Here is a 23,724-nt window from a genome sequence, read left to right on the forward strand (position 1 = left end):
CGGGCCGAGAAGAGCCCCGCAGAGCTCAGGGCCAGATCTTCAGCCGGTGTATCCACAGAGCCCCGCTGGTTTCTCTCCACCCGCTGAGCATCACCGATTGTCAGCTCCCCAGGAGAGATCAGCGGCAGCTTGGCTCCAGCTACATCTGTTTCCATCTTTTTTTAGACAACCTCCCCCCGCCTTTCCCTGCACCCTCCCCTCTCTGGTTCCCCCCTCCCCGGCCCCAGTTCACGTTTTAAACACATGGTGCAGCCCAGGGCTGGGCCGAGCGCCTCCCATACCCAGTTGCTAGTCCAGGAGCAGGTGCTTCTGTCTGTTGATTTATCTGTGCGGCGGCCTGAAGCTCTTCTGTGAAAATCTGCACCCACCCTCTGCTAAGAGGTGGGGAGGGGAGCGGGACAGATGAATGAACATCTGACCGGGGCTTCCTGCTTTGCTTTCCCCAGCGATGCAATCAAGAGGACTCCAGTTCTTCTCAGATCTGCTGCCCACATTCTGGAGAGGCTCACAGGAAAAGAACAGGGGGAGTTTGGGCCTCTCATCCATACGCCCCCGGACCTTTCTCCTTTCCATTCAGCCTCTCCCCGTGCCTGGAGGGACATAAGGCAAAACAGGGAGAGTTTTGTCCTTCGGATGTTCTCAAGAACTTCTCTCCCCAGACATGGGGTGGGAATGACACCAGCTTTCCTAGGGCTTTGGAGAAGCATGGAAGAAAACGGATCGGAGCTCGTATACGGGGTAGGAAAGGTTGTGACCTGCGGGAAGCACCAGGACCTGAGGATTCAGCCTGGCAGATGGGCCGAGGGTGGGCTTCAGCTTCATTGATTTGTTTCGGGCCAACCCTGGGGTAAAGCAGGGAGATTGAGACCTCTCCTTTTGAAACGCGTCTTGGTTCTTCCCATTCCTGGGCGGAAACAAGTAACTGGAGCTATTTACAAGGGGATTCCGCCTGAATTCTTCGCAGCAACCTGGGATCAGCAAGCGGCTCCAGACCCGGATGATGTTCCGAAGCCGGGGGAGGAGGGAATATTTAAAAACAATTCTTCAGAGCGGCATACATTCAGCCCCAGAGCATGTCACACTGAGAACTGAGTGAGTGGGATTCCAACCTGGGCAGGAGTTTGCAGCGTCTCTTAGGAGTCTTGGTCCGGATCTCCTGGATATCACCGGAGATTGCTTTGGCTAGGACTCTGATAAGGAAGTGAGTCCGACTAGAAAATCCTCTGCCAGTGGATTCCCCTCACTGCCCCCCTCCTCCCATCAGAATCCCGCTTTCAGGATCAAAAATACTAGCGGCTATTTTTAAAGTGTCAGCTTAGAACCTTCTCCTCTGGCTTTCAGGGAGGGCTTGGGTTGTGGGAGAGTTCAGCTGTTTTCTTCTCCCACCGTATCCAGTCCTGGGGGTTAAGGCACTTGATTCCTCCCCCCGCTGCCCGTTTCTGGCTGGCGGATGAAATCTCGGGAATATCCGGGAAGCTGGTACACGAAGCGTGCCGGAGGATTGGCCGAAGGACGCCGTAGCGCGTGGGTGTGAAGTTTGCCAAGGTAAGTCAGAGCGATGATTTCTTGTAAGATTGGATCTTTCCGTTTTGTGGGTGAATTCGGGGCTTGTAAATGTCAAGGGCTAACGCTTACAGTTCAAACAAGCTCCAGGCAAACTTTCCTGCGGTCTCCGCTGCTCTGCCAATGCACCCCGGCCCTGGTTTGCTGCTGTGCCAGTTCTGGGGGGGGTCCTCCCCCCCGACACAGCCCTGCTGTTATAGTCATGGTCTCCTGCAAAGTTAGGGCAGTGCAACTCACCACCTGGCTTCCTCCTCCAACGCGGCAGATGCACCTCAGTCCGTGGTGCCCCCTTTCGTTGTAGCCCTGCTCTTTGCTTGGAACCCAGACCGAACCTTGCAGTGGGGGGGGGGGGTCACTGGATCTCCTTTTCCTCCATTTCTCCCTTCCCCATCATTTTCCTGGCGGCTGCTGCCCTTCCCACTCGCTGTCCAGCACCAGATGCGAGGCAGCAACACCTTCCTCCTGGGACTTGCGAGCCAGTTACTGGAAGCGGGACTCACCCTGGATTCTCACTGTGATCTGAAGCCCAGCTGCGTGAGCGCTGCATCATTCAGATCAGCCTCTGAATGCGTCTGAACGGCAGTGTTAATCTGTGTTGGGGCTTGCCAAGGCTTGGCAGTTCATAGCCCCCCACCTCTGGGCTTGTCGCATCCAGTGTATTACCGCCTGGGCCAAGGGGGCCCGTGTCCAGGGGCCCCAGCCAATCTCCCCCCGCCGGGGCCATGGCAGGGAAATAGAGCTGCTCCGATCTTGGGGCCACGGGGAGGGGGGGGACCGGAAAGGAGTGAGGCCATAGGGGGGAAGGGGCGGGGCTGTGGGCAGAACGGGGGCGGGGCCGTGGTGCAAGGGGTGGGGTCACAGATGGAAAGAGTAGGGTGAGCCCACGCTCCCAGCACTGGGGCCCCCTACTTGCTCTGTCCCAGGGCTCCAGCAACTGCACAAGTGCTTACTGCCAGCTCAGAAGCCATTCCCGGCCTTCCGGGCTGAACACACGTCATGGCATCTTCCTCCCCAGCAAATTGGCCAGGAGGACTTGGGGGGGGTTGGGCTTCCACTTTCCTCTGCAACATGGGGGGTGAGTCACCTCCAGGGATTCTCTCGCCTCCTCGATTCCTTGCCCCTTGCAGGGGCCTGGGGCGTTGGTGGCATCTCGGTCTGTGCTCTGCCCGTGGCACACTTCGGGCTAGAATCCCAGGCGCTGAGGTGCTTTCGTCTAACAAAAGTCACCCGCTCCACGTAGGGGTATCCGGATGAAACCGAGTAGCCGGTGATACACAGGAGGTCAGGCCAGATGCTCCAAAGGTCCCTTCTGGCCTTAACTCTATGAAATATGTGTCAGTTCGGCGTGTGATTATTTCCCAATATACCACCCCTCACAGGCGCTGGAACCGGGGTGCTGCCGCCTCACCCCTTGGCTTGAAGTGGTTTCCATCCTATATGGGATTTACAGTTTGGTTCACTGGCTCTCAGTATAAAAATGGTTCCAGCACGCTGGCCACCCCTAGGGTGGATGCGGTTATCTGGGGATAAAGGTGCCTTTTACCGGAATAGCTTATTCCCCTTCCCATATGGGACTAGCTATAAGCACCTTTATATGATGTAACTACATCCACGCTAGAGGGGGTGGTACTGCTTTGATACTGGACCTACACAGACAAGCCACAGGAAATCACCCCGGCTGAGTCGGGAAGGAAACCGTGAGCTGCCCGTTCGTTCCAGCGTCATGCCAAGTCCTGTTGCATATTCTGTGCCTGGGCACAGCTGCTGGTGGAAGAGCAATACCCCAAGCCACACCTAGTGTAGTAGAAAAAGTAGCCCCACTTTCTCCTGGACGGGGGAGCTTGCTTTGGGTCCACGCTGGGAGGGGCAGGGTTGCATGAGAAAATGAAGGCAACCTCCTCCTCCCATTCCCACCCGTGGAGAGTGGGGGCGGAACACTGTCGCGTCAGAAGGCAGCAGGGACTGGGGTAAAGGTTGCACAAGAGACATGGCTGTGGAGAACTGGACCGTTGTGTGGATGTCAGCTACCTGGATGATCTCTGTCCTCCCTCCGCTGGCCCAGTCTAGGTTGCAATGCTGTGGACCTCTTCGAACCCAGGCTCTAGGCCAGACTTTTTCAAAACACCCTTCTCTGGTTTCACCTTTTCCCTGCTGGTCTCCTCTCTTCTCCCGGAAGGGTCACCTGCTTTGCTGCCATTATGCCATTGAAATCGATGGGGTTTCTGGGAGGTTGGGTAGGGGAGCCAGTGTAGGCTGACCTGTCTGCGCCTGGTGCATCGGGAAGCACAGCAGATGTATTTATTGCCCGAGCATCCTAGGTACCTTGAGCAGCAGTTAAAGGGTTAAAGAGATGGTCTTCCCGCACCGAACACCTTCCACTGATCAAGGCCTGCGAAAGACTCCGTGTGCTGTTCCCTGGAGAATTTCCGCCTGCATCCCCTCCCACCCACCGTGTAACTGATTCCCACCCAGGGCATCCCGGCATGGGCATGGCTTGGAGCTCATGGCAGGGAAGCTGAAATCAACAGATGGAGCAAATACTGGGCAGCCCAAGTCATGGCTAGGTGGGGTTTGGAGGGGAAAAAACTGCAACCCGGAGATGCAATGCAAGCTTTTACCCTGCCCTCGATGTTGCTGGGGGTGAACTGAGACAGTCGCATAAGAAATAGCGTAGAGGAAAGAAGAAACTAAAAGGCACACAAGCAAGGAAGCTGAGAGATGTGTGTAGCTGGAGAGCCAATGAGAGGGGCGGGTAGAGGGGAGGATACTCCAGATAACACGAAGTGCAGAGAAAAGGGTCTTGCAGCGCTAGACAGGTCGCTTGAAGGGACAGGGGCAATGGGGACAGAGTTCTGAGAGTCGGTGCCGCAGCGGGGCTCCGGTCTAGGTTCTATCCCTGCCTCCCTCTGTGCTATTTGACAAATCACTCTCCCTCACCCCCGTGCCTCAGTTTCCCCATCGGTCGAATGGAGATATCGGTCCTTCAGCTGTCGTGTCCAGTTGGACTGTCAGCATTTCAGATCGAGGGGCTGGGTCTGCACAGCGCCCAGCACATCGGGGCCCCGACCCCCGCTGGGGCCTCTGCAGGCTACTGCAATGCAAATACCGAGGCTAAGCAGGGGGAGTGTTGTCAAACGTCTGGGTATTCAGAAACCTTGTGACACAGCCACGCTTTGCGGATGCCGCCCTCGCTAGAGCTTGAGAAAAAGCCAGGGGCCGCCTAGGCATCAAAAGGCTTTTCCCTTCCTTTTCTAACAGCTGACAATGCCAACTCCACTGGGATCCGACACCCCAAGCTGGGTCCTTAACTTCTTAGAACCATCACTAGCAATAAAGGTTCTGGCACCGGATCTTAGCAGATGGGTCTGTTGGCGAGCAAGGGAGAATAGACTTACGCTCATTCCACTAACAGTTGCACTGGCCCTGCCAGGCTAACAGGCTTGGGACAGCTGCCGTTAGAAAAGGGATCAGAGCTGCTGAGCAGGGAGCCAAAGTCATTTTTCTGAGCATTGAAAAGAGAAACTGGGCCGCCACAGAGCGGCACTACTACAGAGTTTACGGTAAGCTATTCTGTTCTGTATACATTATTTAGATTCTCCAACCCTGCCCGGCACCATAGTAAGCTGAGTCCCTTTTGGGTGAATTATGGTACTAAGTGATTTAAAGTGTAGCTCCTATTGGGAGGAATTAAAAGTGTGGGATCTCTTTCTCTCTTTTCACGTGCTTTGCTTCCTCCTTGAAGTCCAGCCCTGCCAGCTTCAGGTATTTGGTTAGGGTTCAAACGAAAATGCATTGAAGGGAATTTGTGCCACAGTATAAATTGCTTTGCATTTAGCAGTCAAAAAAGCAATTCTGCTCTGAATCAGCTTGAAAAGGGGCTTAGCAACTGGGAGCCATCTGTAGTTTGCAAAAAGAACAGGAGTACTTGTGGCACCTTTGGTGCATGATCTTTGCAAAGACAGACCCTTTGCACAAATGCAGCAGGTACCAATCTGTCTTGCTCTGATCTACTGCTGGGACCTTAAATCTGTCTGCACTGCAGACGTGCTGGGTTTAACACTGTAAATTCATGCTGCCTGCAACCATGGGGCAGAATATAGGGTCTAATGGCTCATTCCCTGGTGTTGCTGACCCCAAGCATTCAAACCTCATGCATCAGGCCCTGAAAAGTCATGTTTGTTTGTTTTGTTTTAAGTAAGAAACGTGGAGGACGTTTATTTGGTTTTGGAGCTTTTAAGTGATCACTTTTTCAACTTGTCTGTGCAAGCATAAGGACTAGAAACTTAGCTTTCATTTTTTTAAAATGAGATTCCCCCATAACGACTTGACTGCAGGAGCTGGGACTTTAAGCAACCTCCCTCCCCCACCAGATATCATGAACGTTAGTAATGCTGTGTTCTAACCATGTTTAATGCTGCAAATGTGGGAGATTTGGTGAGGGTTTTGTTGGTTGGTTGGTGTTTTTAAAAACCATCTTTTCTCCAATTGTTGGCTTGGCTGGAGTTACAACCTAAGATCAGAGATCTCAACGGTGTAAGGTGCTTTTTTTTGCCTCTCCTTCCTCTTTGGGCACTGGCCAAGGCAGGAGACTGGAGCTGTTGGGCTAATGATCTGAATCAGTGATGTGTTGTAGTGGACCCTGTCAAAGTCATGCGGCCTTGTAGGGAGAGCTGGGGTGGTTTCCTTGCAATGGACGGAATTCATCCCCTTTCTCTGTGCCTGAAATGGCTCATTTGCTCATAGGAGCAAATCTCTGTGCCATTAGAAAGCACTATATTGGAGCAAACAGCAAGGTACCTAGTATCAGGGGGTAGCCGTGTTCGTCTGCAAGGCACCTCAGCACCTTACATGAAAGAAGATGAAAGTTCTACTAGGTCTTTTCACGCCCATTTCAAGTTACACATTTGGGACACTGCATTGCCCTACGAGACAGGCCTGATTCTCTGCTTGTGCTCTTGCAAATCAGGAGGCACTCTGTCTGCGTGGACGTAGAACAGGCACAAGGGGAGAAAACAAAGTTTTCTAGCAAAGTACCACCTATTTGGAGTTTGTGTCTGGCCAACAGCATTGCATCTCTTTGCTTATGAGACCGTCTCTTTGATTGAATGGAGAAATGAATCACAGGTTTCCCCCTCTTCTTTCTACAGCCCTGGGATGCGGTGTTTATCCCAGGCAAGCTAGCTATCTTAGCGTTTTATACGGCTGCCCATCACCGGAGCGACTGGCCACCTTCCGTGTACATAGATTGGCCGTAGCAAATTCCCTGGTGAATTTAATGGAATCTCTAGCTCTTGTCCCTTAAGGGAAAATAATGGTGAGAAACCCTCTTATTAATGATACTGTCATGCCCACTAATCACCAGTCTTGTTTTGGTTCATTAAGGGGCTAGCACAGGCATAGGCAATGTACAAAACGTCTAAACCTACATACAAAACTTCACATGAATCAGCATCTGTAAAACTTCCCAGCCTGCCCCAGATAAGGTTCATTCACCACTTATTTGGTGTGTCTAGGGGTCTTCCCAGCTTCCGCATCTTCACCTTCTTTATCTTCTTGCCCGTTGAGATCAGGATCCCATCATGTTTGTGCAGCACCCAGCGTGCCAAAGGAGACTGCCCCTGCTCGGAAGAACTTGCAGTTTAAATAACCAAGTTGGGCCCAGGGTGGGAGGGGGAACAGAAGGGAAGGGCCTTGTCCATTGTCATAGAGCAAGTCAACGGCAGAGCTAGAAGTAGACCCAAGTTCTTCCTGAGTATTCAATCCACTAGATCCGTGGTTCTCAACCAGGGGTCCGCATACCCCAGGGGGTACACAGAGATCTTCCAGGTGTCCTCTAGATATTTGCCTAGCTTTACAACAGGCTACATAAAAAGCACCAGCAAAGTCAGTACAAACTAAAATTTCATCCGGACAATGACTTGTTTATACTGCTCTGTATACTACACACTAAAAGGTAAGGACAATATTTATATTCCAATCAATTTATTTTATAATTATGTGGTAAAAATGAGAACGTCAGCAATTTTGCAGTACTAGTGCACTGTGACGCTTGTGTATTTTTAGGTTGGATTTTGTCAGCAAGTCGTTTTTAAGTGAGGTGGAACTTGGGGGTACGCAAGATAAATCAGACTCCTGAAAGGGGGACAGGAGTCTGGAAAGGTTGAGAGCCATTGCCCTAGATAACAGTGCCTCTCACTGGTTAGCGCTGGGCAGGACCTGGATTTTAAGCAAAATTCTGCTATTTGGAAATTTCTTCCATTCTGAAAATATTGTTTGTTTTTTAATTTCCTGCAAAAACAAAAATCTGAAAAAGTGTCATTTCAGGGCGATATAAATGTTCCGTTTCGATGTTGACCTTTTTAAAAAAAAAATTTCCCCCACGTATATATGAAAACCTAATCATTCCATTCTGAAATGTCAAATCAAAATGTTCCCTTCCGAAAACGTCCAAGCCGGAAATTTTGACATTATCAAAACACCTTGTTTCATTTTTTTTTTTTCTAAACGGAATTTGGTTGAAGTCACCACATTTTTCTAAAGGTTTGATTTCTATGAAAACAACATTTTTTTGTGGTCAAAAAATGAATGATAGATTTCCAACCAGTTCTAAGTAAGTGCCTTTCACCAACCCACCCATATGCTAGTCAATCCCTCCATATACACCCCTTGGGGCTTAGTAGATACACCACTGATCTAGGATTCAGCAGCCTTGGGTTCTCTTCCACTTCCCTGCTGGGTGACCTTTGGCAAGTCACTTTGCCTACCCGTGCCTCAGTTTCCCCACCAGTAAAATGGGGCTAATGCTATTGACCCTCCTTTGTAAAGAGCTTTGAGATATATGAATGAAGAGTCATTTAGAAGAGCTATTATTATTATTATTATATTATTGCATTGTGTTGCACTCCAAAGGCCAACAAATCGGAGCTCTGCTAGACCAAGGTGGGGAGGCTGTTGAATCCCCATTACTAGAGGTTGTTCAGAACAGGTTGGACAAACGCAGGGATTATCTAAATCAGGGATCGGCAACCTTTCAGAAGTGGTGTGCCGAGTCTTCATTTATTCACTCTCATTTAAGGTTTCGAGTGCCAGTCATACATTTTAATGTTTTTAGAAGGTCTCTTTCTCTGAGTCTATAATATACAACTAAACTGTTGTTGTAGGTAAAGTAAATACGGTTTTTAAAATGTTTAAGAAGCTTCATTTAAAGTTAAATTAAAATGCAGAGCCCCCCCCGGACCGGTGGCCAGGACCCGGGCAGTGTGAGTGCCACAGAGAATCAGCTCGCGTGCGTGCCATAGGTTGCCTACCCCTGATCTAGGGTCGCTTGGTCCTGCCTAAGCGCAGGGAGCTGGACTTGATTTCTTGGTGGTCCTTCCAGCCCTACATTTCTGTGATCATATAAGTACATCCCAGCTCTTGTCTCTCTCCAGTTGGGGGGCAGGATGGGTGTGGCAGATTCATGGCATTGCCCAGGGTAGGAGGTGGAGGGGAATGTCAAATTTTAACCCTCGCCACGGAAAGTCCATGTGCTCCCGGGGACATTTGCACACGTGGCCTGCTAGACCAGCTGACTGTCTCCCTAGCGAGCAGAGTGGTGGATCCCTGAAAGGCTTGGTAGCTCACTTGCCTAGTAGCGCACTGCCTGTCTCCCGCCGGGAGCCAGCAACTATTTCTGGGGCTCCTCTCTCCGCACCATGTGCTTTGTTTTTCTTGGCTGGGTCGCAGTTGGTCTAAATTTAGTCCGATCTATTTCGACGCCTGTCCCCTGCTCGGCGTGTCTTGCAAACGGGAGCGGTGAGGGGGAAGCTGCTGCGTGAAAATGGCAACGAGGGGGATGGAGAGACATCAAGAATCCTGGCCCCACGGTGGAGTGCTTGGAATCAGCATGGCCCCTTTCGCTGCCAGAGACGGAGCCTGTCTCCTGGACCGGACCCTCGGGGGAGCACGCATCGGGGACTGGGAATGAGCGTTGCAGAGCCAGGACTCTCTCCAGGTGGATGGCACAGGCCGCCTGGCGTAAAGATTTGGCTGGTAAGAACACCGGGCTGGTCTTCGAAAAGCAGACCTGCATGGAGGACTGTTTTGCTATTAACCCTCGCTAATTAAACCCTATGCCCTGTGAGCTAGGTAAATCTCATCAGGGCAGGGGGGGCGGCCACAGAGGTCATGGGGTTTGCCCAAAGGATTCTGTGTCAGAGCTGAAGTGTGGGGCAGCTGGTCCAGTGCACGCTTGGGCTTTCTCCAAAGGGAGGGAGAGAGGGAACGGCCATCAAGTCACCCTGATAGGAAATCTCCTCTCTCCTGTTGGTCTCCTAGAGAACGTGCTCTGTCCACGCCTGGTACTGGCACTGGCTGGGAGCGGGTTGCTTGGGGGGTGGGGGTGGGGGGCAGAATTATACCCAGGGCTTCCTAGGATGAGCTGGGGACGGGGGCGGTTCACTAGCAAGCTGAGAGCTCAGATGCTCCTGGAGAGCTCAGCGCTGCGGCTTCCCCTTCCATTCTCAAAGCAAGCCCGGGGATGTCAGCAGGGAGGCAGGGAAGGGCTCTGCTGTGTGGGGCGGGCAAGGCTGGCTGAGGGGAGGAAGGGTCTGGGCGAGGGTGGTGGAGGAAGGGGCATGCGTAGGGGAATGGGGATGGGGTGGAGTTAGGGAGCATCTGTGATATGGCGGAAAAGGAAGGGGCAAGTGGTACGGAGCTGCAGTGGTGACAAATGGGGGAGCAGTGGATTCGTGGGGGGGGGTCTGTGCTCAGGTGGGAGGGGAGGGAACATGCCGCGGGGGTGGGGTGCAAGGGGAAGCGTGGGCACGCGGGCTGTGGGGGTGGTTAGAGTTCTGTCACTTGCTGAAAGAGGAAGCAGATGGGCATGTAAACCAGCAGAGCCTTTGGCCAGGGGCACTTTGTGTGGGGAAGGCAGCCACAGGGCCAGCCTTCTGTGCGTGTCTGGTTCCCGGCTCCAGTGCTCTCAGCCAGAGCCCTGCACCAGCCAAGGCTGCCTGGCTTTAGCAGGGCGGGGACATGGGTGTGATGAGAAAGTGAAGCCGATCTCTCCCGCGACTTATAAAGAAGAGTCAAGAGAATGAAATCTGGTGACAGCTGCTGATCTCCTGGGGCCTTGGGGGAGCGTGTGGGGTGTGTATCAGAGCCCTGGAACTGGGAAAGTCTGCGGAAGACCTGGCCCAAGTGGACAATCTCGGTACCAATGACATCTTGAGGTAAAGGCAAACTGGGCACATGCCTAGGGCCCCAGCGGGATGTGTATAAAAGTTTATCCGGTTCCACAGCAGAGCTAAAGAAAGCGACGTTTTTAAATCAACAGAATACACGTAAAACTTTCTGTTACCCCCTGTCGTGTTTTGCTTCTCAATAAAATTTGAAAGGAAAGAGTGACTCTTTATTTCCTACTGCAATGGAGTGGGGGCCCCCCATTTACATTGGGCACGGGATGGGAGTCTCTGAAGCCAGTAAGACGGCCCTGCGTATGGCCCCATAGCAGTGGAATCGGAGCACTGGTTCACCTCGGATTCTTCACTTCACCTGTGAAGCCATGGAAACCTTCCACCCAATGGGCAGGTAGGTAAAGATGGTTGAGATTTCCATGGGTGGGATGTGGATGGACATGTCTAGCTAGCTGGCTGCCCCTCATAGAAGATTAGGGTTAGAAGGGACCTCAGGAGGTCATCTAGTCCAATCCCCTGCTCAAAGCAGGACCAACACCAACTAAATCAACCCAGCCAGGGCTTTGTCAAAAAACCTCTAAGCATAGAGATTCCACCACCTCCCTAGGTAACCCATTCCAGTGCTTCACTATTCTCCTAGTGAAATAGTGTTTCCTAATATCCAACCTAGACCTCCCACACTGCAACTTGAGATCATTGCTCCTTGTTCTGTCATCTGCCACCACTGAGAACAGGTGAGCTCCATCCTCTTTAGAACCCCCCCAGTCAGGTACTTGAAGGCTGCTATCAAATCTCCCCTCACTCTTCTCTTCTGCAAACTAAATAACCCCAGTTCCCCCAACCCCCTAATCATTTTTGTTGCCCTCTGCTGCACTCTCTCCAATTTGTCCACATCCCTTCTGTAGTGGGGGGACCAAAACTGGACACAGTACTCCAGGTGTGGCCTCACCAGTGCCAAATAGAGGGGAATAATCATTTCCCTCGATCTGCTGGCAGTGCTCCTACTAATGCAGCTGAATATGCCGTTGGCCTTCTTGGCAACAAGGGCACACTGCTGACTCATATCTAGCTTCTTGTCCACTGTAATCCCCAGGTCCTCATCCCTAACACTACTTGAACCTCTGCCAATGCTGGGTGGGGTGGGAGAGACAGATGTCAGCTTCCGCTCCCCATCTCCTCCTCCACCAGGCCTTCCAGGCCTTTTACAGCTGGACCAGCCTGGAGCTCTCCAGCTACACATTAACCAGCTGTTTTCTCTGCAAATGGTCCCAGTGGGGACAAGGCGGCCACTGGCTTCCCTCTGATGGTTCATGTGCTGGGCAGCTTCGTGAGGCGAGCGCAGCATGCAGGCATTGCCTTGCTACAGCCATTCTGCTCTGGGCACCTTGGATGTTGCCTATTATAGGGAGGTGGCGTGAACAATGGAGCTAGCAGCATCACACTGTAAACCCTTTGGCACTCCTGGAGAACTATTCAGAAAGAGATCTCAAAGCACCATATAAACTCAGAGTTAAGTTTCCCCAAACCCGCCCCCCCCCAGAAAGTTGGATCAGTATCTTTATGCCCAGGTTACAGAAAGGAAAACTGAGGCCTGGGGGATTACTTGGAAGGCTGGCTAGATGCAGAGGTTTAATCCTAGACAAAGAGGAGGCTGGCTTTCACACTTGGATGAGAAGGCTGGAGGACCATTCCTATTCATGGCCTTGGACTGTTCCCCTGGATATTAAGCCTTTAACTCACAGTTTGACCATTGTGGCAGAGGAAGGAGTAGAAACCAGAGTCTTTGCTCTCCCTGCCCCCCCCCACCTGCCCCTGCTCTAACCACTAGACCACACTCCCTCCAGGTCATCCCAAATTTGAGCAGCTTTCTCCTCATGCACATGAAATGCCCTCCAGTTCTCATGTGCTTATAGATTCTGCAAATCTCATTGGAGACAGGGGCCGGATTCTGATCTCAGCGTAAATCCAGTATCATGCTGTGGAAGTCAATGGTGTTTTAGTGGTTGGAGTCAGATCAGAACTTGCTCTCAGCTGTTGAAAGCGAAATTCCAGTAACGCCTTGAGCAGACGCAGCAGGTGCATTCAGCAACGTTCTCTGTCCCGTTCAGTTTATGGGCATTACACCTGGAGGAGGTGGGGTGGTAACATACCACCCCAAAAAGTGCAGGCTCGGTTATTAGTGGAACACTTTACCCAGGAAACATGGAGGCCATGAAGAAGATCATGGTCAGCTCTTGATGGCAGGGCCTGGTTCTTACTGTGTGTTTGCACCACAGCCAGCATCACAGAGCCTCAGTCAAGGTTGGGGTGTCTTGGTGTTACCAGAATACAAATCATTGGCGTTTTATTACCGTGCTCTTACTTGAGTTCCATTCTTCATGAGATCACAGGCCTCCGAGCCTGGCTACTTGATATGATGAGAAGGATGTTTGGAGGGGACAGATCTTTGCCCTTCTTCTAGCACTTTTCTTCTAGACACGCTAACCCTCACATGCCCTGTGAGGTCTCTTATCCCCTTCTTGTAGCTGGGGAAGTGGAAGTGATTAGCCTGAAGCCACACAGCAAATTAGCAGTAGACATGGGAATAAAACTCTCACTCGCTGTCCTCTAGCCACTAGACCCAATTCTTTTCCTGATCTGAGAAGAGAACCCAAGAGTCCTGGCTCCTAGTCCCCCCACCCTTGCTCTGACCACTAGACTCCACCCACTCCATGTGCATTCTGTTGGATTCTCACGGGCCCCCAGGTCCTGCCAAGATGGTCTCACTTCACGTGTCTTGAGATCAGATCTCCATCTCTGAAAGTCTCCATGTCGAGATGCTTTAGCCTAATGCAACCTGTTGGGCTCCACAGTGGGGTAACTGGATGTCACACTAGCTGATCTTCCAGCCTTCAGCTCTATGAATCAGAAGCTTTCCTTGCTGGGAGGTTCTTGGGGGAGGGGTGATGGCAAGACCTGGGCCCCATCACGTGGGCTGATCATGTGGCTGTTGGCTACTTTTTGGTGGGGAGCGCTGGGTTGATCATTAGCTCCTGCAGCGAACCCAGAGGGAGCTGGCAGATGCTCCCGGGTTGTTTATCGGCTTAGTCAAACACCCCAAAGTTCAAGCGCAATTGCAACAGGCAGAGCTGGAGAAAGCGAATGCAAACGGCTGGACAAGTTGAGCGAAGGAGGCAGAGGAGAATGAACCATCTGCTCGTATTCCTTCGGACCCAGCACTCGTCCCGAGTGTCAGAGGTACAAAGGGAGGCGACCGCGTTAGTCTCTCTAAGGGGACAGGGCAGGGGGATGGCAGGGCCAGTTCCTAGGGCTGTGAGACAAGAGGACCACCACGTAAGAGCCCACTGACTGAACCAAGCCATTAGGAGTCCGGATGCTAGACCAATGCTGCTGAACCGAGAGGGTCCGTCTGCTCTTGGGAGATTGCTGCTCTGTCTCTCATCCTGGCAGGAAGGGATCCTGTTGCAGAGTGAGTGAGTGTGTGTGTGCGCGCACAAGCGTGCCTAAAAGAGACTTCTACCTGCTTTTGTAGGGGCGATAGATGAGCCCCAGTTGGAAAACTGGGGCAGTGAAGCAGATCTTAACCCCCGGTAGCCGATCAACCCCGTGATTGCTCAGAGACCACCAGGTCAGGCGTAGGGAGCAGGGATCTTTTCCCTTCAGTTTTCACACCTGATCAGAGGCGTGATCATTCCACCAGACTCTTCTAGACGGCTTTCCTTAGAGCTGGGAAAGGTACTGGCCCCCCTGTACTGTACTCCCTAAAGACCGCCTCCCATCTCACCCTCTGCCTTCCCGCTCAGGGTCCAGTCCCATTGGCGGAGCAGCGTGGTGGTGGCAGTGTAGATAGATTCCACCAGCCGGTGTCTGGGGAAAATCTTCTGCAGTGCTTGTGTGCTGCCTGTGGCCTGCGGCTCTCCGTGACCAGTAAAGGAGAGGGTGCGGCTAGCGTACCACGCCAGGACTCAGGAGAGCTGGGTTCTGTATTCCTGACTCTGCAGTTGGCTTGATGCACCTCTCTGTGCCTGTGTCTCTCCCCCCTCCCACATTTGTAAAATAGGGGAAAACGCTACCTGCCTCTACCTAAAACGGTTGTGGGATTGATGGATGTAAACCACTGTCTATTCTCAGAGTGATGAGGACTTCACAGGGAGGTGCATGCACCCCATAATGACCAGAAATAGACATTAGAATCAGTCTACAGGTGTCCAGGACTGGAGACAGAACTTTCTCCGGGGATGGTCTGAGATTGTGCTATGAATTCCCTCAGCAACCCAGGACTATCACAAACCTCACCCCTCTCCTGCTCCACATTTAAGGCGTATTTCTTGGACCTGGCCGCCTCTAATCCAAACACACAGTGATGGGTATCTGCACATGCTTCTCCCTCTGCGGGGAGGGCAAGAGAACAAACCCCACGGGAATGACGTGTAGTCACGTTGCTTCCTGCCCTACTGGAAGGTGCGCAGATACTACGGCAATGAGCGTGGTATAAAAACCTATCGAGAATAGGATTTCAGAACCAGTATGCATAAGCCTATAGAAATCTAATCCTGGGTATACACGTGCTCCCTCCTCCATTGCAATTGCATTAGATAGTTCTTGCTCTAGGACAGGTGTTGGCCAGAAGGACAGAGCGTATGTTGTTAATGAATGCTAAGGAGTTGCTGTTTTATTTTTTCCTTGGGCCAGATTCAAACCAATCTCCCACCCCCCCCATTTCCCCCTCAGCCATTAATCTAACTTTATTTTTCCTGGCAGCAAATGCCTGGGACGGCCAGCTGGGGGTGGGAAATGTTCTAGCCACGGCTATGGTCCATCCAGCACAAATAATGGCCTGCCATTGAGCAGTTGTGACCCTATTGTCTCCAGAATCCTCTTCCCTTCCCAGAAACTTTTATTTCATTTTCAGGAACTTGCAAATACTGCCAGTGTGAGCTGCTCCCAGAAGGGAGCGGAGTTCAAACTCTCACAGGCAGCAGGGCCAGTCAAAATTAAATGTGTGAACCTCTCAAGTGAAATAAAAGAACCTTTATTTACACATGCAGTATCTGTGCCTGTCACTACCCCAAGTACACTTGCACATCCCAGTTCCCGACGGGCCCACAGATGCATGGATATCATCACCAGTGATCGGCACCCTGCAGTCTGTTCCTTAAATCTAGCAGCAGGGTGGAGAAATTGCTAGCTTGGAGTCTAGCTGTTAGCTAAAGGACCATGTGCATCCCCTCCACCCCCATGGAATTTAGAGCGTTCCGTATCCCAGCCCAATGCATGAGACACACGGTTAGACTGTTAGCAGGGTGTTCATGGTGCGTTCCTCCACATCAGAGAGAGAGAGAGAGAGAGAGAGAGAGAGAGATCGATCGATCGATCCCGGTGAAGTCAGACTCAAAGACATAAATGCAAGACTATAAACGCTATCTGCTGTATCTAGATATTTGTATTGGCAGCCAGCATAATCCATTTCAGGTTCCTACCCCCAGTAGCCCCTAAAACCCAGCTTCTTTCCGAAGTAAGACCAGTGCAAACCTGCGGGGCTTCCATTTGAATGGAAAATGAGAGGGGGGAAAAAATCCCTTTGGTTCTAGAGAAATTCTCCCCTTAATTTTCCATGTGTGCGTGTGACCGAGAGGCTGTGAATCTGGAAAGTCCGCCTGGTTCTGGATACTACCTCGCTTATTTATGTGTACGTGGAGTCCATTTAGTGTAGAGGTCAACGGAGTGAAACTTACATAATAGATCCCTGCAGGTAATTTAGCCGTTGGAATAATGGTACCCAGGGACGTGGTGGATACTCCATCGCTTGAGATCTTTAAATCACGACTGGATGCCTTTCTTTCTAAAAGATGCATTATAGCTCAACCAAAAGCGATGGGCTTGATGCAGAAGTTACCGGGTGAGGTTCTCGGGCCTGGGTGATGCAGGAGCTCAGACTAGCTGATCACAGTGGACTCTTCTGGCCTTTAAAAAAAAAAAAAAATCTACGATTCTGTGCTTCATTCCTTCTGTTTTCACAATGAGCTTTTCACCAGCTGGAGTCACAGCTGACAGCTGTTAGTAACGCATTCCTCTGTGCACCAGCACAAATGGCACAGGCTGTACCTAACCTCGCGTAGGGGTCTGCTGCAAACAGCTGTCTGCAGATCCAGATCCTCTGGATGTGAGAAAGAGGTGCAGTAAACGGTCGGGCTCGGTGTCCAGTGGGGCTTGATAATGGAGCAGTTACCCTTTCGACTGGGAGCCGAGTGACTAAGTCTAGCCCCAGTCACTAATGATCCAGTCTTGTCTGCTGTCTGGTTTGGTGGCCTACACAAAATGAGTTTGGTGGGTCTCAGTCCACTTTCCAGCAGCCCACTGTCCCCGCCACAAAAGTCAGGATCCCAGTTTTGGTGCCTGTTGAGGTTAATTTAGGCATAGAGATCAAGGACTGAATGGACTATGGAGAATGAATTCCCCCTCTCAGCCCCAGCCCCTTCAATGCATGCTAGATAGCAGCCAGCCCATTTCTGCCCTCTCTTGCCACACGCGCCATATCTGTAATTCTCTTTGATACCATATTTCTGTTTGAAAACATCCGAATTTCAATACAACTTGACAACTGTATCACGCATTTGGATAGTGGCGAGTTTCTGCCGAAGGATCCCAATGCACTTCGAACTATATAAATGCAGCCACTTCTGGGGTGGGACATCAGAGAACATTAGCGCACAGAACACTGGGATGGGGAGGAGAAGGCAGTTTGAACCAAGGATAATCCCATCTCACATGCCAGAGCATCACTAATGTTCACACTCAGCAGACAGGACCTTGTTATTAAGCTGTCTTCACACAAAGTAGCTTGTAGATGTCTCTCTCTCCGTGGGAAAGATGAAGAGGGTAGTTGAGCCTGCTGGATTTTGAACCTGCAGCTCTCGGGATTCTGGCTATTTCAAGCGTGAAGCAAAGGGCACCGAGCCATCCTGTCCAGCAACTCATGTTAGTTTATTTAACCCAGATCCCTGTCTCTGCTTTGCTTCCAGGGGAGTTGGTGAAAGAAAAGACAAAACGGGGGGTGCCTCATCCCCAGAGGCTCTGGATGGATTGGAATGGGGAAGTCAGCCTGCAGCACGAGCCCACAGCAACTGGAAAGCACCTGCTTCATCCTCCGAGCACTCTTCCTCCTCCTCTTCTGCGGGCATGGTAAGGTGCCGAACATGCAGAGATGCCAGGGGTCGGCTGCATGCCAGCAGTGGGAATGTGAGCAGCATGCACCTGCCAAAGGCAGGGGGGTTGCTGAAATAGAGGGGTGGGCATCTGCTAGTGTGGTGGCAGTTCCCATCGCGAAGACGAAGTGGTGGCAGGCGTGTGATGGCTCATTGCATCATTAAAAACAGCAACGGCCCGGAAGGTTATCAGCGATGAAAAGGTCCTGCTGGGTCATCTTGGGAGCTTTGCCCCCAAATTCAGTAGGACCAGGGTTTTGCCCTTAGGCTTTCTCCTTCCCCTCACTAGTGTGGGATTGCTTCCAGCCCTCTGGGAATCTGTAGCATCGACATCTTTCCCCCTCCTGCAGTCCCTTACCCAGCGGCTCCCTTCCTGCTCTCAGGACATGCTTGAGATCTGGCTTATTTTGCAATGCCCAGTGCACCGCTGCGCCCCATTTTCCGTTCACTTGTGCGAGCGTTAGCTTTTGGGGAAACTCCAGATCCAAGAGGACACCACAGTGCTGGTGGTCAGCCGGAGAATACGGTGCCATCTCTCGCACTGGGCTGAGGCAGTGCTGAGCCAGGGGAGAGTGGCCCTACTGAATTACCAACACCGTTTCCTGCAGCACCCCAGTGGTTACTTACGCGGTCTCCCACCCCAACCAAGCCCAGCCCTGCATATCTGGGGAGATCTCGCATACTCACTGATCTCTAAGGCAGTGTAGTAATACAGTCTGGGAGGATAGAACGTTAGAACACTCTGTTGCCCCCTTTAGCCCAAGCAGTTAGCCAAGATTTGGGCCCTGTCAGGGTTGTTTCCATTAGGCCGAGAAATCTGTGATAGGAGTTGGAGAGATTCTTGGTGTGATCTTGTTTATTTACCAAAATAAAAAAAAAAATACAGAGCCCTCGTTCCTTGAGCGCAGGAGAAAGAAGCAGCAGGCAGTTTTCTTGCTCAGAAATCCCCGTGTCTGCCCCTCCAGCGAGCCCTGTGCCCAAGAAGCTCACAAGAAATTCTTCCGTCGAGCTAGCCAACGCCTCTTGGAGAGGTGGATTTACTGCAGCCGCTGTGGCGTTTCTAGTGTAGACACAGCCTCAGGCTCACACCACAACTGCGTCTCCTGGCTTTCAGCCGCTAACATGCACAGGTGGCAGCCTAACATCCTAATCACTGTGTTTGCAGTCAGGGAAACCCCTCGACCCATAGGGTTCAGGCTTGGTCTACACTACAAACTTATGTCAGTGTAACTATGAAGCTCTCCTATTGGTGTAGGTAGTATCTTCACTAAGTGCGACAACGATGCTGTAAGTGGAGACAAGCCCTTAGCTCTGACCCGCCATGTACCTTGGGTGGGGGTGTCCCTCCATTGTTGGTCACTCATTACAAACGGGTTTAATTGCTCCCTCCAGTGAGGCACAAAGAGAGTGCTTGGCACAGCCATTGACTTTAATGAGGTCTGCGACTGTCCTGGCATCCAAGGCCTCCTGGATGGTAGCGATTAGCCCCTTTCAGCAGAGCTGGCGGAACGGTGTAACACTGACATCAGACGTGATGCCGTACGCTCTGTCTCGCCCTCCCCCCCGCCCCCCACAGCTTGCTGCCAATGTAAGATCCTGCGCTGCAACGCCGACTACGTGGCCGCCACCCTCAACCTGCGCGGCTCCAACAAGGACGTGGCTTACTGCAACGCCCTGCGCTCCTACTCCCACTGCACCCGCAAGACGGCCCGGACCTGCCGGGGCGACCTGGTCTACCACTCTGCCGTCCACGGCATCGAGGACCTCATGATCCAACACAACTGCTCCAAGGAAGGCCCCACCTCGCCGCCCCGGCCCCGCCCGCCGGCCCCTAACCACCAGGGCTTTGAGTCCCTGGACATCTGCAACTACGAGAAGAGCTTCCTTTACAAGCATGGCCAGCCCCCCACCTACCAGCACTGCGCGGCCTTCGGGGACCCCCACATCCGCACCTTCCATGATGAGTTCCACACCTGCCGCGTGGAGGGCTCCTGGCCTCTCCTGGACAATAACTACTTGTTTGTGCAGGCAACTAGCTACCCAGTGGCAAAGAGTTCCAACGCGACAGCCACCGGCAAGGTAACGTCACAGCCTGGGGCTTTGGGCGGCTGCCGTTGCATTCACGGTGCGAGAGGGATGGAGGCTCAGAATCAAATGTAAGAACCATTCATGCAATGACAGAACTGCTCTCCCGTTGCTGCTGGGCATGGGAAGGGGACGGGCTAGATTAGATGAGCAGATCTCAAACGGCGGTTCATGGACCACTTGCTGGTTGTCCATCTGCACCTAGCTGCTCACATGGGGCTGGCCCCGCTCCTTAACGTCCAGCTGCTTAAATTGTGTTCAGAGACATTAAGAAAAATACATTAAGTACTTTCCTAATGGGACTTTTCACGTGCCACATAGGGCATGGTAGGCAGCCCTAAGGGTGGGGCTTATGCAATTAGGAATGGGAGTGACACTTGGGGTCAAGAGACCACCCTTTCAGCGGTCGCCAGGTGAACAGTGGGAGGGGCTCACTCTGCCCTGTGAGGTGCTCCAGGTGTGGGTCCAGCCTGGTATAGTGGAAACCCTGTATTTGGATGTACAGCAGGGGTTCTCAAACTGGGGGTCGGGACCCCTCAGGGGATCACGAGGTTATTACATGGGGGGGGGGGGTTGCGAGCTGTCAACCTCCACCCTAAACCCTGCTTCACCTCCAGCATTTATAATGGTGTTAAATATATAAAAAAGTGGTTTTAATTTATAATTGGGGGGGGGTCGCACACAGAGCTTGCTGTGTGAAAGGGGTCGCTGGAACAAACGTTTGAGAACCACTGCTGTACTATGAGTCCTAAGAAAGATGATGGGCCGCATGGTAACTTCCTGATCTCTTATTACAACGTCAGCCAAGGGCAGGGCCCTACTGCGCTGGGTGGTGCACAGACAGACACAGTTTCCCAGTCCCCAAAAGAGCTCACAATTTAAACAGCCAAGACAAATGGACATTGGGTGGAAGGGGAAGCAGTTTGCCCAAGGTCCGGCAGCAGGCGAGTGGCAGAACTAGGAACAGAACCCAGGAGTCCTGAGTCTCAGTCCAGTTCTCTGGATGTTGGACCAGTAGTTCTGTACCTTGACCTGCCTCCCATCTATCAATATGGGAAGGGCAGGGTGGTTGTTTGATCTCCTGACAGATATCTAGGAGGGTCACAATCCCTTCCTCTTTCCCCTCTCCCCACCACAGTTAACCGGAACTAGACCGGGGTGTGGATCCAGCCTTGCTGTTTTCTTTTTGCCCTGCAGCTCACGATCATATTTAAGAACATGAAGGAATGCATCGACCAGAAGGTCTACCAGGCCGAAATAGACAACCTGCCGGCTGCCTTTGAGGATGGCTCAGTGAACGGTGGCGAGAGGCCGGGGGGGAGCAGCCTGACCATCCAGGAACGTGCGCCCGGGCAGCACGTGGAGATCCGGGCTGCCTACATCGGCACCACCATCGCCGTGCGCCAGGCGGGCCGGCAGCTATCCTTCTCCATCCGGGCAGCCAAGGAGGTGGCGCAGGCCTTCACCGAAGAGCAGGACCTGCAACTCTGTGTGGGCGGCTGCCCGCCCAGCCAGCGCATCTCCCGTAGCGAATGTCACCACACTGGGATTGCCGCTGAGACGGCGCGACTGCTGTGCAAGGAGAAGCTGCCGGTGGAGGACGTCTACTTCCAGTCGTGCGTCTTTGATGTGGTAACCTCGGGCGATGCCAATTTCACCCTGGCCGCACGTGGTGCTCTGGAGGACGCAAAGATGTTCCACCCAGATGCTGAGAAACTGCACATCTTCCAGACTGGGGCGGGCTGCCGTCTCATCTCCTTACCCTTCCTCCTTGTCATCCTCACCTCTAACCTCTTGGCTATTCAGTTGTGCTTTTAACACTCCTTGCCCATCAGGTACCAGGGCTACAAGAAGCTGTAGCTGCTCTGTGACATACAGACGGGAGTGAGGTGGACATCAGCTGAAAGGAAGCGGTGCTCTATCTAGAATCTGCTATCATGGGGGTGGAACCAAACTGGTGAAAGGCCCTGGTCTTTGAGAAAAGACCTGGAAATAGCAGCTCATGCTTCCCATTCTCAAACACGCTGTGGACTGGATTAGTTGGGTTTTGTTCTGCTCCTGAATGTTAGTGGAATTTTCCCATCGTGGGTTCTGATTTATTAAAAAAAAAAAAGTGGGGAATCTGCTGCCACATGGGAAAAAGCCATGCAGGGACTTAACTTCTATTGTCTCTCTTTTTTTCTGAAACCCGGAGTGTGAATCCTCTGAGCTTCTGCCACGCTTCTGCCCAGCTTGGAGGCACACAAGAAAGGGAATTTGCAGGACCCCATCTTGCTTTTTCTCTACCCAACATGCACTTCAGTTCCAACATAGTTGTAGCAGACTCTTGTTCAGGAACCTTCTAGAGTTAGAAATGATGGAATCCCCAGGTTGGGGTCAAAGCTTTTGGATGGCAAAACTTGTTGATTTGTAGCTTCAGACATTCTTGTGAGAGCTGCTGTGGAAACCACATTGGAATGAAGTAGAAAGCAGCAAGATGGTAACCAGAATGTCTTGTTCAAGGTTTGAGATTCCTTGAACCACTTGGGCTAGGAACAAATATTTTTCTCCTGTATTCTCATTGTTTAGACTATTGGTATAATGCTAACTTGTAGCCCATCTGTCTGCAAAATGTCAAATCTCTGAAGTTTCACTTTAAAATTGTCATCTAAGCGTTGCAATTTCTCTTTTTGGCACTAATCTAGGACTGAATATAGCAAGTCCCAGACTTTGGACCAGTGTTGAGTTTCAACAATACAGTATAGAGAAAAATCCATCTAATTTCCCCCTTTTTTAGCCCAAGCTTTAATCTGTTATTCTGTCTCCCACAGCCCCACAAAAACCCAACCAAAACCACTGGCTTGATTTCAAGAGTAAGATTAGTAATGTGATAAACCCCAGAAGCAGCAAAGGCCAAAGCTATCAGATTGCATCAGTGACTAAGTAAAATATTAAGGAATGTACATAAATGTTGCCGTGAGACTGAAGTTAAATGTTTAATATATTTGAGGTTTTAAGAGAAGTGTATAGAGTTCTATTTGTTAACAAATATTTTCCATATACAAAGACTTTTTTAAAAATAAAAATAAAAAAAAGAGGATTCATCTGCTAAACAACTTTGCAATTCTTGTCCTGCTGAACTGTGAGAGGAATGACCGAGTTTTGATCCTACAAAGATGGCATTTGTAGAAGAGAACAGTCATTGGGGGAAGTCTGGTAGGATTTGCAAACATTGTTTCATGAAAGAATTTTTAAAATAGTGTGAGGGAAGGCTTATCAAACCATAAAAAGAAGGTTCATTTTTATGGCTCGTGTTTCAAGCCATCTTTGGTTTATTTGTCTAGTCCTGCTTTTTCCTGGTTCTGATCAAAGTCACAGTAAAAGGTATAGTGTAGGGAGCTTCTAAAGTACTTCTCCCTCACACACTGTCCCCCATGTGGTGTCTACTATAAGCGTTTCTCTGTTTCTTGTACATTGGCATCATTGATCCATGAACGTTTGACATTAAAGGTGTCTATTTTTGAAGTCCTCATTTCCTGTCATCTGTCTCTTATTTCCCTGGTTGGCGTGCAACAGGTGAAGATAATTATATCTTGTATTCCACCCCATTGCTCCTTTCATTCCAAAGCACTTCATGATCTAAATATACACACAGGGCATTGGGGGTGGGAGGGAATAGCAGTGGATACTCTCACACTCCACCTACAACCAAGCTC

General features: G+C 51.3%; 1 protein-coding gene across 4 annotated transcripts; it reads left to right on the top strand.

The window, feature by feature from the left end:
* The first annotated feature begins 435 nt into the window (after positions 1-435).
* On the top strand, positions 436-23,540 carry HJV (hemojuvelin BMP co-receptor). 4 transcript variants are annotated; one of them, XM_065574084.1, is made up of 4 exons: positions 436-1,545; positions 17,762-17,921; positions 19,521-20,023; positions 21,227-23,540. In XM_065574084.1, exons 2-4 carry the CDS (start codon positions 17,828-17,830, stop codon positions 21,845-21,847), a joined length of 1,218 nt encoding a protein of 405 aa, XP_065430156.1. In that variant the 5' UTR covers positions 436-1,545; positions 17,762-17,827; the 3' UTR covers positions 21,848-23,540. The 4 variants fall into 4 exon arrangements, with proteins under 4 accessions (XP_065430156.1, XP_065430157.1, XP_005293696.3 ...); XM_065574085.1 differs by lacking the exon at positions 436-1,545 and adding an exon at positions 5,236-5,325 and having other exon boundaries at positions 21,227-21,985; XM_005293639.4 differs by lacking the exon at positions 436-1,545 and adding an exon at positions 9,372-9,594.
* Positions 23,541-23,724: the final 184 nt, after the last annotated feature.

Source organism: Chrysemys picta, chromosome 20 (assembly GCF_011386835.1).
Source record: "Chrysemys picta bellii isolate R12L10 chromosome 20, ASM1138683v2, whole genome shotgun sequence".
In the NCBI taxonomy this organism is placed as follows: domain Eukaryota; kingdom Metazoa; phylum Chordata; order Testudines; family Emydidae; genus Chrysemys; species Chrysemys picta.